Source organism: Saccopteryx bilineata, chromosome 2, assembly GCF_036850765.1.
Source record: "Saccopteryx bilineata isolate mSacBil1 chromosome 2, mSacBil1_pri_phased_curated, whole genome shotgun sequence".
Lineage (NCBI taxonomy): Eukaryota > Metazoa > Chordata > Mammalia > Chiroptera > Emballonuridae > Saccopteryx > Saccopteryx bilineata.
The window spans coordinates 333,863,575-333,878,361 of record NC_089491.1 but is presented as its reverse complement, the minus strand read 5'-3'; the positions used below and the strand labels follow the sequence as shown (position 1 = coordinate 333,878,361).

Genomic DNA, 14,787 nt, shown 5'->3' with positions numbered 1-14,787 from the left:
AACCTGTCATCTCCCAAATGTGAGCTGCTCATTCCAGAGCCAGACAAGAGCATGACTGACTCAGAGTCAACCTTCTTGCTGCTGAGAAAATGCTAAGTGCCTCACCCCCAGGCACACAGATTTCCTGGGAGCCCTGTTCCAGTGCCCTGGGTCCCTAACCCCAAGATCATTCCCTAACCTAACTCTTGTACAGGATGATAAGGGACTTCAGGCCCTGAGACCCAGGCCAATGACCCTGTAGCTAGATATCACAATGCTGCTTCATGACAGGTCTGTCGGGCTGGGGGAGAGAGGCCAAAGCACAGACCCCAGGTTTCAGGTTGGTCACGGGGCCAACCAGGGGCAGGATGAGCCGGGCCATTCACTGTCCTTTCCTAGCACATCCAGAGTAGCTTAGAATCTTCATTTTTGGACACAAAGTGTCACAACACCATTGTCTGCTTTAGTCCATACCCTTCGAGAACCACGGCGGCCTCGCAACTTGGAGGGCGGTGGTGCCAGCTGAGACTCGCCCAGGTCGAGCGTATAAGAGGGCGGGGAGGCGGCGCGCATGCTCTTCACCACCTGGATGCTGTCCTCAGCCAGGGGCAGCAGGCCCAGTTCTGCCCGCTTCTGTACTTTGAGAGCCTGAAGATGCTCAAATCCACCGAGGGTAAACTAAGGGGTGGAAAGGGGTGGAAAGGGGCAGAGAAGAGAGAGGAAGGGAAGGAAGTCAGAGGGCAAGGTCAGGAAAGCATGGACGGAGAGGCGCAGCCACACTCTCCAGTCCCCCTTGGGCCCCGTCCCTAATTAGGAAGTAATAAAACAGGAAGGGGCAAATGCGGTGACTAGCCCAGTCTGAGGAACTCGGGTTAGGATAAAGCATTACCTACTGACCCAGGACTGGAAGTACCACCAGAAATTAGGAAAGGGACTCTTAGGGACCCCTACTGAAAAACACGGGAAAATGTATCTCCTTCTTTAAGGAACACATCCAGATGGTAAACCCCAGTCTCTCGATTTCCTCTGTGGTCACAGAGGGAACTAACTGCCTCTTGAATTCAGGGAACTCTAAGAGACAGTGTCCCCTGTGAAGCCTGCCCTGGAAGGTATGTTGTTCAGCCAGCCCCATGGGGTGGGGACCAGAGAAAGGAAGGATCAGGCTCAATAATCTGTAACATCAGGCTCAATAATCTATAACAAAACTACAACCGTACAATTATCAGGGCCTCATTTTTTTTTTTCTTTCCATTTTTAGTGAGAGGAAGGGAGGCAGAGAGACAGACTCCTGCATGAGCCCCAACCAGGATCCACCTGGCAAGCCCCCTATGGGGTGATGCTCTGTCCATCTGGGGATGTTGCTCCATTGCTCAGGAATGGAGCCATTTTTTTTTTAGCACTTGAGGCAAAGGCTATGGAGCCATCGCCAGCGTACAAGGCCAACTTGCTAGAACCAACTGAGCCATTGCTGTGGGAGGGGAAAAAAGAAAGAGAAAGAGAGAGAGAGAGAAAAGGGGGTGGGAGGGGTGGAGAAACAGAGGGTTGCTTCTCCTGTGTGCCCTGACTGGGAATCAAACTCAGGACATCCACATGCCAGGCCAATGCTCTACCACTGAGCCAACTGGCCAGGGCCATTTTTTTAAAAAAAAAAAAGCAAATCCTTTATCTGGATGGAGGGCAGGGCACTAATCCCCACATTTTATAGCTAGAGAAATTGAGGAACAGAGAATTGCCCAAGCTTGTCGGTATGAGCAGAAACCAGATCTCCCAACTCTTAGCCAGTGTTCTTTCCACAAAACAGCAGTTCTATCAAGGAAAGATGTAATGATACCCCAACTCATAGAGTGGTATCTCCTGTCAATCCAACAGAAAAAAGTAACCTGCTCAGACCTAGAACATCTGATTTCTCTAGGACAGAGTTTTTGCTCCTCCTTGGCTAACAGCTGCCCTAGTCTTCTGCCTAGATTCTGCTTGTAGAATCAGAACAGAAGAAACTGAGGTAGCAGGGGGCACTGCTGATCTGATGAGATGGGAGTGGGGAGAATGAGCCACTCACCATGACCACTTTCCAGAGCAGAAGCAGGACCTTCTTTATGGGGAAGTGGGGAGCCAGGCCACTGCAGAACTTGGTGACCATGGAGAAGAGCAGGAGAGCAAAAGGCTCCTCATTATGCATGGAGAAGCCTGGAGGGTGTGGAGGGTGTGGAGGGAGGCAAGTGAGAGTGAGGGTGAGGGAAGCGAAAGGCTGCCCCTGCAGCCCTGATTCTGGACGCACTCATCACCCCTGAGATGGAAGCCCTTCAAGGGCAGGAAGGGAGGCCATGGAGATAAAATGGCTTAGCTCCCAAAGCTTGGGGTGGATACCAAACTAAAAGAAACAGAAATAAAAATCTTGCTTTCTAGCTAAAGGACTCAATGCATTTCGTGGATCATAACTCATTTTCCCACTTTAATGAACATGTTCTACATCCCATTGGCTTTCATATCTTATCCCTCTCTGATGACACCAACTTATATTTGAACAGAGTTCAGTTTTCAAGGTGATTCAACTCATTTTTCACATGGGATTCATGATGGAATGGGAGAAGGGTGCCCATCTCCATTTGCGACCAAGGAAGTTAAGGCATAGAAGACCTTTGACTGGTCCTAGCTCACAGACACAGGGGCAATCAAGGCAGGCCCTCACACCTGCTGTGCCATATCTCTGTCCTAAAAGAAAAGATGTTAATTTGAAAAAAAGGAGAAAAGGAAAAAAAAAAAGGCTGCCTGTCTATCTCAGGAAGATGCTGGGCTTCCCTCCACCTCAGGCACCCGCTCTCCACCCTTCCTTAAGGGCTACTTCTTACTCAGTTCAGTGCGGAAGGTCTCCCGGGCTGTCCTCCACCCGCGGGAGTCGGTTTCTCGCTCGAGGCGGATATTTTCCACCATGAGGTACAGGACACTCAGCAGCACCCTGGGGTTACAAAAGGGTCATAAAGGTATCCAAGGTAGCCCCAGCCTACAGCCAGAGACCTCAGGGATGGTCTCTGGTGGAGTCCAACCTCATGGAGTTAACAACTCTAGTAATCTGGGTGCTCCTGGGGTTTGAGCAAGGAGTGACCCATTCATTGCTCACCATCCCTGGTTCCAATGCCATGGCCAGCCCACTCACCGGAGCTCTGTGCTGTCAGCAATGGAGATGGCTGGTTTCCGAAGAGCACTGCTACAGGCCTGGCTGTTGCTGCCACGAGAAGGAGGGAGAGCATGGGAACCCAGAAGGTCTCTTTACTCACTGCGTCCCCACTGATCACACACACATACATGAATACCCGCCATTCCCCAGTAATGCAGTTATACGACATTGGCCTAAGGGAAAGGAACCCATAGGATTCCTCTGCTACTTCAGCATACCCTATCTGTGGTGAAGACAGGAAAGGGTGGGAACTGTGATATTCACTTTCTTGTTATCCCCATGGTGGCCAGTACTGTGCTGGACATAAAACAGATGCTAAACAACATCTGATGAATAATAACCAGACTCTACTGAATCTAAAGCTCCTTGGTGATAGACATGAGACAAAACGAGGACTCAGTACAGTGAATGGAGCCAATAAGGCCACCTCTAGTGCTCTAGCCTGTGAAGGGAAGAATTGGGCTCATAGCAGGAACTGGCCCAGTCCCTCGTGAGTCATGTTCTCAGCCAGAAGAGTTTTCTCCATGGATTTCAGAGCTAGGCTGGGCTGAGAAGGTGTTTGGATAAAAAGGCAACCCACCCAAGATAGGCCCCTGAAGCCCAGGATTGAAGCTGTTAAGTGGGGGCAGAAGCAGCCATTGAACCCAACGTCAGGTAGGAGAACAGAACATCAGAGAGCATGGCTGAACGAAGGGGACCTGTCAGTGTGTTTTGGATTGAGATGTGAATAGATCCAGCTCTGCAGAGATGTCTCTACAGTAAGGGAACCAGCACAGGACATAAGGTACCCCTTAAAGACCGGGGTTGTCTAGGCCAGCCCTCCCCTAAGGCTTCTCACTCGATTTCCATGTGGAGTAGCTCCAAGAAGGCCGAGAAGGTCCCCATCTGATAGAGCAGGAAGCAGTTGTACCTGGACCAGTGTAGCACATCGACCTCTGAATCACATTCCCCGAAAGAGCCTAGAGGACCAGACAGTGCCATAGGGGTTGAGGAGGGGGTATCCCAGTTCTTTCCACCCTGCCCCATGATCTTAGGACCATCTCCCAAAACCTTTCCCAACAATTAGGCTGACAAATATAGGGCAAGGGCCTCCGAGAACTTCCCGGAAGGGGGCATGGGAGAGGGAAGGCACACTCCAGGGCTAGGTCCAATGTACTCATCAATGTCCTATCTCAAGTTTGAGTTCCCTGAGAGATAGATCCAGAGATGAAAATTCAAGTACAATTTATTTAGGAGTAGATCCCAGGAACCATAAGTAGAGGGAGAAGTGGGGAAGTGAGATAGGGAGGAGAGGGCAGCCTATCCCTGGGACTGAGCGGGGGAAGGTCAAGGAAACACTATAAAACACACAACTCAGAGTCATCCTACTAAGAGGGGTGAGGTGGTCGGGCTATTCATTCACTAATCCTGTCAGTCACTGCTGAGTGCTGCTGGACTTGGGGAGCCCATTAATCCCCCAGCGTTCCTGGCTGCCGGGTGTAGGCTGCAGAGAAAGCCCTCGAGTAAAAAGAGGAAGGTTCTGGCACCTGGAAGTTGGTCATAGCACCAGACCCAGTAGATATGGTTGGACACTGTCTTGTTTGCTACAGTCTTGTCCACTCTATTTCCTCTTCATTTATGATTTTTTGTTTTTTTAACAGAGACAGAGAGTGAGTCAGAGAGAGAGGGATAGACAGGGACAGACAGACAGGAATGGAGAGAGATGAGAAGCATGAATCATTAGTTTTTCACTGTGCGTTGCAACACCTTAGTTGTTCATTGATTGCTTTCTCATATGTGCCTTGACTGCGGGCCTTCAGCAGACCGAGTAACCCCTTGCTGGAGCCAGCGACCTTGGGTTCAAGCTGGTGAGCTTTTGCTCAAACCAGATGAGCCTGCGCTCAAGCTGGCGACCTCGGGGTCTCGAACCTGGGTCCTCTGCATCCCAGTCTGATGCTCTATCCACTGCGCCACCGCCTGGTTAGGCCATTTATGATTTTTATAGTGTTTTAGTTCCCAGCTAGTTTGTTCCGCCAATAGTCCTTTTATTTTTAATCTCAGGGTTTATGTTTACTATTCCAACTAGGTTATCTCATTTCTCTTTCCAACACCTGGTAATAGGTTTCTTCTGAAAAGCTTTCCTCAATTAATCTCATTGCGTTCTGACCATCTCCAAATTACTCATCTACTCCTGCTGCTATTTTGGCTTGAACCTTCTAAATGGCAACAAGAAACAATGCAGATGGTCCACGTGTGCATCTGTGGCACACCCCTGCCTTCCCTTAGAGTCAGGGCCAGGCCACAGATGATACAAGAAGCCTCCATGCTCAGCTGGTAGTGCACCGTTAGCTCTGGCCCCTGACCCTCTTGCTAGTCTCCAAATAGTATTCTAGCCCAGGTTAAGGAAAAGAGAATCCATCAGAAATCCTGACGTGCCAGGTAAGATAAAGGTGGATTCCAAGGAATCCAGAACAGTACCTGCTACCATTTCCTCATCTCCTTCACAGGCACCAGATTACTCCTAGCACATGACAAGATCTGTGCTTGAGAGCCAGGGACCTTTCTCCCCAGCATGACTTGCTTCATCCTACTCCTGATAACACTATTTCTCTCCCTAGTTCCCACCCCTCTAAAGTTGGCAAAGGTGGTCACTCACCTTGGGCCAGGTAAAGAACAGCACGGGCCACCTTCAGTCGCTGCTCCCTGCTGACCACCTCCAGCCGGTCCAGGAGTCGCATCACGTAGGCCTTCTGGGCATCTTCCTCCAGCTCCAGCCACTCCTTGCTCTGCACTGGGGACAGAAGGCCACAAAGATCCAGTGTCCACTGCTGCCTCCCCTTCCTGGAAAAACTCCAGATACTGTATCCACCTCTGATCTCAGCCCCCTACAAATTCTTCTCTTCAAAAGCTTCCTTATTTAGCTGAGGAAAAAATAAGAGACGATAAAAATAAAGGACCCAAAAAGTTCTTGCCTGAACGCACTCTGTAGCCTCATCTTTCTCCATATCCCCTCCATCCTCCATACACAGCCTCTCTCCTTTTCTTCAAGGTGTTCCCTCCGTCTTCCTACATATGCGATTCCTAGTCATCATTCCAGATCAAACACAAAATCATCTCTTTCCCACTAATGCTCCAGCCAGAAGCTCTGTCCCGGAAGATACTTTTTACTTCTCTTATGATACCATTTCCTCTTGGCCTGAGCTAGTTTTGTGATATACACATTTTCCCCTTTGCTATCTAACTATAACCTCTTTGAAGACACTGCAAATTCACCTTCATCCCTACCTCCCTACATCTCTGGCACAAAACAGGTATTCACATTTGTGGAGTTGAAAATTGAAGAGCCACTGACCAAGTAAGGGAATGGAAGTCTGAGAGAATCACAGTGTGGACCCATGGAATTATTAGATGGTATTGAGAATGCGGCAGAGTTGGAAGCAGGGGTTGAACATTAAGGTCAAGGACTAGGCTAGGCACAGGGTGCTACCAGGCAACAGGGCACTGGGCCAGACCCACCTCTCCTCCCTCTGCCCTACTGGCCTTTTATGTCAGGGAAAGGGACCTAGCTCAGGCTCCTCTGGCCTCCATTCCATGGCCTCTCCACTAGAGGCAGAGGAAACGGTCCCATACTTGGGCCATGGTTATGGAGGGGATAAAGAAGGATCACATTTGTGTTAAGTGCTTTCTAGATTGGGGCGGGGGTAGCATGGAGATAAAAGCAGGTCTCTAAGAATAAGGGTCTGAGATCACCTTGAGTCCTTTTTTCCAAAGTGAAAGGAGGGGAGGTTGTGAGACAGACTCCTACATGCGCCCCAATCAGAGTCCACCTGGCAACCCGTCTGGGGCGGATGCTTGAATCAACTGAGCACCTGAAACCAACGCTCAGACCAACCGAGCTATCCTCAGTGCCCAGGTCAACGCTTGAACCAATAGAGCCACTGGCTGCAGGAGGCGAAGAGGGAGAGAGAGGGGGAGAGAAGCAGATGGTCACTTCTCTTGTGTGCCCTGACCAAGAATCGAACCTGGGATGTCCATACGCTGGGCCGACGTTCTATCCATTGAGCCAACTGACCAGGGCCTACCTTGAGTCCTGAAATCTTCTTCAAAGCACCTCCGGTTAGTGGTGAATTCCAGGTTTTCAGTGTAGCTATACAATTCTATGGCAGGAAAGACAAGGCAGAGTCACATTCAGCAGACCCCTATTATCCAGGAGTCTGGAGTAGAGAAGGTGGCATCAAAGAGCGCAAGCTCCCAATACGTTCCTGTGTCCAATTCCACTCAGAGCCAGCTTCCTCCCTTTTGGAGCAGTTAAAAATAGCTGCTGTGTCCCTGGGTGATTAAACCATCAAACCTGTCCTCCTCCTGCCAGCTGGCTGCTACAGCAGAGAAGGCAGGCTTCGACATTTGATGAAGGCCAGGAAGAGGGCTGGAGCTGGGAGGGCTTAATGTTATCACTACTGTTTCTCAGGGCTGCAGCCCCTCTGCTTGGCAACCCAGCCTGGGACTACCCTGTCCCAGGGGAAGAGGAGGGCAACATCAGTCCTGAAATTTAGAGGCAAGGTCTTTGTGCTGTTCGAGGAGCCAGGGTGAGGACTGGCGAGCATGTTAGATGGCTCTTTGGGGTTGCAGCCAGTTCATTCTCTGCCTGCTGAGTTTCCTCGAAGGATATAGAAGTTTAGGTTCCTACCCACAGCCACCTAGGCAGAGACAACACCAAACCATGAAAGAGTAGCTATGCTTGCCAAAGGGCAGCCTGTGCCCAGGAAAATCTAACTTTGCTGACAGTAGTCTCTCAATACAAAATGCAGAGAGCTTATGAGAAATATAAATGCCCTTTTCCCCTATACAGACACACATAACACATACATACACACTCCAGAAAACTATACCAGAACCCTCACCTTATAAAGGGTGAAGAATTGAAGTCGCAAAATCATTAGGTGATAAAACAGATTTCCTCAAAACCCTGTTCCCTAACTGTGACCCTTGATATAAATTGAACTAGGTAATTCACAAAGCAAGAGAAATTCACTTATGTTCCAGCCAGTTGTCTAATGGGTGAAAAACACCTCATCTGGAAGTCATCTGAGTTCTGAGTTCCAGAGTCATCAGAAGCAAGTCTCTCCTCTGAATCTTAAACTCTTCCATGCTTATAGGTGTGTGTGTGTGTGTGTGTGTGTATGTGCATATTTATATATATTTAAGACTAGAGCACAAACCCAGTCAGAAAAGGAAGCACTCCCTTAGGTATTAAACTTTGTTCTTATTTTTATTTTTAAATTTTAGATCATGAACTTTCATATATAGGTAAATACAGAATACACGTAAGACACCTGTGTATCTCCTACCCAGATTAAACAAATATTAATACTTGTCATACTGGCTTCAGACATCTAAAGTTCCCTCTTCTTCTCCAGCTTGTCTTCTTTCCCTCTCCACTGTAATGAAGTCGGTGTGTATGCTTCACATGCTGTTTTATTCTTTTACTGCATATGTATGTGCCTGTAAACAACAGATAATACTGTTCTTTTTTATTTTTATTTTTTACAGAGACAGAGAAAGAGTCAGAGAGAGGGATAGATAGGGACAGACAGGAAAGAAGAGAGATGAGAAGCATCAATCATCAGTTTTTCATTGCAACACCTTAGTTGTTCATTGATTGCTTTCTCATATGTGCCTTGACCGTGGGCCTTTAGCAGACAGAGTAACCCCTTGCTCGAGCCAGCGACCCTGGGTCCAAGCTAGTGAGCTTTGCTCAAACCAGATGAGCCCGCGCTCAAGCTGGGGATCTCGGGTCTCGAACCTGGGTCCTCCGCATCCCAGTCCGATGCTCTATCCACTGCACCAACGCCTGGTCAGGCAATACTGTTCTTTTTTAAAAGTTTTTATCCAGGCAGTAACTATCATACTGTATAAATTATTTTTTTAAGAAAACTATTATGTGTCTTTCAATAGTTCTTTTTACAAGAAAAACAGCATGATGAACATATCCATTCACTTAATTGACACTGCTCTCAAATAAGTATGCAACTGGACTTCTAGAAACATCTTTTAAACTCATTTGTTTAAGCTGTTTGATGCAAGTATATAGTATTTTGTCAGTTTCTCTCCCCATCCCCACCAACATTATGTTTTTAACATTTATTGACATTGAAACATATTGATATAGTCCTGGCCGGAGAGATTGGTTGTTTAAAGCATTGTCCCAAAGCACAGAGGTTCCTGATTCGATCCCGGTCAGGGAACATAAAGGAACAGATTGATGTTCCTGTTTGTCTTTTCCTCTCTGGCTAAAATAAATAAAAAATATATATATATTGATATAGATCAATTATTTTAATGGCTATATATTGATATTCTACAGTTTATCCATTCCTCTGCTAAATTATTTTCCATGTTCCACAATGGCTGCAATAACTATTTTTGTACATGTTTTCTTGTGCCTAAGTGTTTTTTTAAAGTGTACATCTAGACTGCTAGGTCATAAGACCAAACTGCTTTCCAATTTTATACTCTGCTCCCTCATGCCAAGCACCGTATAAAAGTACTCATTTCTCTGTACCCTCACCAACCCGAGGCTTTTAAGTTTTGTAGTTTGATGAATGTAAAACAATACTGCATAATTTTAATTTGCCTTTCCCTATTTACCAAAGTAGTTGAATATCTTTTCATATATTTATTGACTGTATAATTTGCTAGCCTATGAATTTCGATTCATAGTCTTTGACCACTTCTCTTTGGACCACTTGGGTTATTCTTTCCTATCCTTCTTCTCTTCTCTCTCCCTCCCTACACACACACACACACACACACACACTCCAGATTCCAATCCTTTGTTGGTTATTAAACTTAGTTCTCTATTTCTGTCACTCATCACAAAATTTATTCCCTGTGCTTTTTCACAAGAACTTCTTTAAAAATATTAGTCTCTTTTCTTTGAAAAAGCATGTCTCAAAGTGTCACTTCCACATGACAGAATATTTAACTTCCACCCAAGGCTCCTTTATTAATAACTGGCATTCACAGCACGAGTAACATGGAGGCCCTGAATGTGAGGACATCACAGGTAGCCTGAGCTACAAATCTGGAGAGCAGCAGCCCAGCCCTCAAGGAAGAATGGGATCACTCACCTCAGGCTCAGAAACATCCAAGCACGGCTCCACTAGGATGGCTACAGGGGGTATGCCCAGCCTTGCTCAGCCAGGCAACGGTCTACAGAGTTCGTCTTCAGACATTGCTGAGGTTTATCCAAGGGGCAGGTGTTGGGAAGGCAGCAAGATGGAAGTAGAAAAGGAGAGATAATGGGATAGAGAGTGTGGCAGAAAGAAGCAGGCATGCAAAGATATGGGGGGATATGGGAAGAGAAAGAGAGAAGAAATGGGAGAGGGTAGAGAGAAAACAGACTCAAGAGTACAGCAGAAAAGAAAAAGAAGGGTGGGCAGAAGAGTGATAGAATGGAGAGCATCATAGCCAAGGGAGAATCCACGGAAAGAAATGTGAACACGGACAATGAGATATTTACCACTGGAGGGTGCAGAGAAGCAGGAATGTGGAGAACAGCCTTTGTTCTATAGCCACTTGTGGAGAACAGACAAGCTACCAGGGGAGATAACAAGCGTCTTCCCTGTCCTCCTGACCATCTTCCACTCTCTACAGACCCATCTACACCATACCTGACAACTCTGCTGCGTGCCCATCTGCGTCTCCATACTCAAATTCCAGAGTGGGGCAGTCCACAGAGCCCTGTAACAGAGAAATCTTTGCGGTAACAGATATGAAAGCTACAATCTGTGCCCATATCTGATCAACACAAACACAGACCAGAAGAGCATCTTGCTGTCTCTAGAAAATGAGATGGACAAAAACAAGAGGTAGACTGTACCCTAACTTCAGCTCTGTCATTAACCCACTGTATGATTTTGGGCAAATCTCATTCTATGAGGCCCATGGGCATGCGGTAGCGCAAAGCCACGGCTACAGACATGGGTGGGGAAAGGGGGTAAGGTGAGTTCCAGCTCGGCCACTGCCGCCCAGAACCCCGCGTTGTGGCGCCCCCACGGTCGCTCACTACACTCAAATGTGCCCTAAAGATGCACCGGGAACCCAACTGTTCGGATGGCAGCAGATCCTGCATGCGCTGGGACCTACTAACCTGCTTATAAATTATTTTAACAGAGCCCCCTAACCTCTTTAAGCATTGTGGAATATTTCCTACTAGTATATATTAGTTTTTAAATTTTTGAATCTCGACTGTGACATACTGTCACATATTATGTGATCTTGAGTAAGTTACTTAACCTCTCAGTGTAGTATAAAAAAATATATTTGGTCTTTGCCCCACCCCATCCCATTTCTGGCACAGAACTCCTAAAACCTCTGGAATTTCCCGAGTGATAGGAGTGTCTGTTATTCATAAAGAGCCCTGTCAACCACACTTGAGTTTAAGCTAAAGAGGTGACTCACATGAACCCAAAGAGAGCTTGAAGGGAGGGGCTCGCCCTACCTCCAGGGAGGAGAGCAGGCTAGAGATTGAGTTCAATCGCAATGCCAGTGGTTGAACCAACCATGTCTAGGTAATAGAATGCTATATAAAAACCATAAAACAATGAGCTGTGGGCACACCAACGTGCTAGGAGGGTAATGCCCCTGAGAGGGCATGTAAACTCTCTGCACCACCCCACCTCCATACCTTGTCCTATGTTCCTCTTTATTTGGCTGTTTCTGAGTTGTATCCTTTATAATAAAAGTGTTATAATAAGTACAGCACTTTTCTGAGTTCTGTTGAGACCTCCTAGTGAATTATTAAGCCTGAAAAGGGTGTTACAGTAACCTCTAAGTTTGTTGTTGACTAGGTAGAAGTACAGGTAGCCTGAGGACTCCACTTGTGGCTGGTGTCTGAAGTGGGGGCAGTCTCAGGGCACTGAGCCCTTAACGTGTGGGGTCTGAGCTAACTGCAGGTATTGTCAGAACTGAATTGAATTTGTCAGGGAATTGTTGGAAAACAACATGCTCAGCTTTCTTATCTATAAAATGAGGATAGTTTGCCTGACTAGGCGGTGGCGTAGTGGATAGAGCATTGGACTGAGATGTGGAAGACCCAGGTTTGAGACCCTGAGGTAGCCAGCTTGAGCTCAGGCTCATCTGGTTTGAGCAAAAAGCTCACCAGCTTGGACCCAAGGTCACTGGCTCGAGCAAGGGGTTACTCGGTCTGCTGTAGCCCCCCAGTCAAGGCACATATGAGAAAGCAATCAATGAACAACTAAGGTGTTGCAATGAAAAACTAATGATTGATGCTTCTCATCTCTCTCTGTTCCTGTCTGTCTCTGACTCTGTAAAAAAAATAAATGAACCCTGGCCGGTTGGCTCAGTGGTAGAGCGTCGGCCTGGTGTGCAGGAGTTCCAGGTTCAATTCCCGGCCAGGGCACACAGGAGAGGTGCCCATCTGCTTCTCCATCCCTTCCCTTCTCCTTCCTCTCTGTCTCTCTCTTCCCCTCCCGCAGCCAAGGCTCCATTGGAGCAAAGTTGGCCTGGGCGCTGAGGATGGCTCCATGGCCTCTGCCTCAGGTGCTAGAATGGCCCTGGTTGCAACAGAGCAACACCCCAGATGGGCAGAGTATTGCCCCCTGGTGGGCATACTGGGTGGATCCCGGTTGGGCGCATGCAGGAGTCTGACTGCCTCCCCGTTTCCAACTTCAGAAAAATACAAAAAAATTAAAATAAAAAAAAATAAACGAGGATAGTTCACAGTGTCATTGTAAGGACTAAATGAGTTAACATAAAAAAAAACAAAACAGCCCTTTCCCCTGGCTGGCAGCGCGGAGGCCGCACGATGCCTGGCGTTACTGTAAAAGACGTGAACCAGCAAGAGTTTGTTCGAGCTCTGGCAGCCTTTCTCAAAAAGTCCGGGAAGCTGAAAGTCCCTGAATGGGTAGACACTGTCAAGCTGGCCAAGCATAAAGAGCTTGCTCCCTACGATGAGAACTGGTTCTACACACGAGCTGCTTCCACAGCACGGCACCTATATCTCCGGGGTGGTGCTGGTGTTGGCTCCATGACCAAGATCTACGGAGGACGGCAGAGAAATGGTGTCATGCCCAGCCACTTTAGCAGAGGCTCCAAGAGCGTGGCCCGTCGGGTCCTTCAAGCCCTGGAGGGGCTGAAAATGGTGGAAAAGGACCAAGATGGGGGTCGCAAACTGACACCTCAGGGACAGAGAGATCTGGACAGGATCGCTGGACAGGTGGCAGCTGCCAACAAGAAACATTAGAACAAATGATGCGGGGTTAATAAATTGCCTCATTTGTAAAAAAAAAACAAACAAACAAAAAACAAAACATATAGCACATCACCCAGCACTTGGTAGAACTATAGACGGTTGCTCTACTTAGAATTTTACTTACAAGTTTTAATATATTAGAAAAAAATTTTCTCATATTACTATGCCTACCAATTTAAACAGTAAAGCAGACAGATATATATTGGTTTACTTAACCAGTTCTCCATTGTTGAACATTTGTTTTTAATTTTTCTTTACTTTATGCCTGAAGCTGTAATATGCTTATAATTTTTTCATATTTAGCATCGTTCCTAAGATTTTTTTATTTTATTTTATTTTTACAGAGACAAAGTCAGAGAGAGGGATAGACAGGGACAGACAGGAACGGAGAGATGAGAAGCATCAATCATTAGTTTTTCGTTGCATGTTGCAACACCTTAGCTGTCCATTGATTGCTTTCTCATATATGCCTTGACCGCGGGCCTTCAGCAGACGGAGTAACCCCTTTGCTTGAGCCAGCGACCTTGGGCTCAAGCTGGTGAGCTTTTGCTCCAATCAGATGAGCCCGCGCTCAAGTTGGAGATCTCGGGGTCTCGAACCTGGGTCTTCCACATCCCAGTCCGACGCTCTATCCACTGCACCATCGCCTGGTCAGGCAGGATAGATTCTTATAAAAGAAATTAATATGCCTGACCAGGCGGTGGCACAGTGGATAGAGCGTCGGAGTGGGACGCAGAGGACCCAGGTTCGAGACCCCGAGGTCGTCAGCTTGAGCGTGGGCTCATCTGGTTTAAGCAAGGCTCACCAGCTTGGACCCAAGGTCTCTGGCTCGAGCAAGGGGTTACTCGGTCTGCTGAAGGCCCACAATCATGGCACATATGAGAAAGCAATCAATGAACAGCTAAGGTGTCACAACAAAAAACTGATGATTGATGCTTCTCATCTCTCTCCGTTCCTGTCTGTCTGTCCCTATCTATCCCTCTCTCTGACTCTCTCTGTCTCTCCCGCAAAAAAAAAACAAAGAAATTAATGCATGAAATCATATAAATATTTGACTCTTTGTACATGTGTGCCACACATATTGTATTCTATTTTTTTTTAATTTTTATTTATTTATTTATGTTTTACAGAGACAGAGAGTGAGTCAGAGAGAGGGATAGACAGGGACAGACAGACAAGAGCAGAGAGAGATGAGAAGCATCAATCATCAGTTTTTCATTGCGCGTTGCAACACCTTAGTTGTTCATTGATTGCTTTCTCATATGTGCCTTGACTGCGGGCCTTCAGCAGACTGAGTAACCCCTTGCTGGAGTCAGCGACCTTGGATTCAAGCTGGTGGGCTTTGTTCAAACCAGATGAGCCCGCATTCAAGCTGGCGACC

At 47.1% G+C, this 14,787-nt stretch overlaps 2 protein-coding genes across 3 annotated transcripts in view; one reads left to right on the top strand and one right to left on the bottom strand.

The window, feature by feature from the left end:
• The window catches only part of STRIP2 (striatin interacting protein 2), a 45,235-nt gene that overhangs the window by 26,920 nt on the left and 3,528 nt on the right, over nt 1-14,787 (bottom strand). For both annotated transcript variants that reach the window (XM_066262288.1, XM_066262289.1), the window contains exons 2-9: nt 10,804-10,873; nt 7,213-7,287; nt 5,787-5,921; nt 3,990-4,110; nt 3,131-3,199; nt 2,826-2,932; nt 2,036-2,163; nt 454-657 (exon numbers count right to left, since the gene is read on the bottom strand). In XM_066262288.1, coding sequence (XP_066118385.1) covers nt 454-657; nt 2,036-2,163; nt 2,826-2,932; nt 3,131-3,199; nt 3,990-4,110; nt 5,787-5,921; nt 7,213-7,287; nt 10,804-10,873 — 909 coding nt within the window. The remainder of the gene's footprint in view (nt 1-453; nt 658-2,035; nt 2,164-2,825; nt 2,933-3,130; nt 3,200-3,989; nt 4,111-5,786; nt 5,922-7,212; nt 7,288-10,803; nt 10,874-14,787) is intronic.
• On the top strand, nt 12,927-13,445 carry LOC136323419 (small ribosomal subunit protein eS19). The gene has a single exon (XM_066255258.1). The coding sequence runs from the start codon at nt 12,960-12,962 to the stop codon at nt 13,395-13,397; it is 438 nt and encodes a 145-aa protein (XP_066111355.1). The 5' UTR covers nt 12,927-12,959; the 3' UTR covers nt 13,398-13,445.

Coding starts and splice junctions, on each gene's coding strand:
- LOC136323419 (XM_066255258.1), top strand. CDS start 12,960: ATGCCTGGCGTTACTGTAAAAGACGTGAACCAGCAAGAGTTTGTTCGA.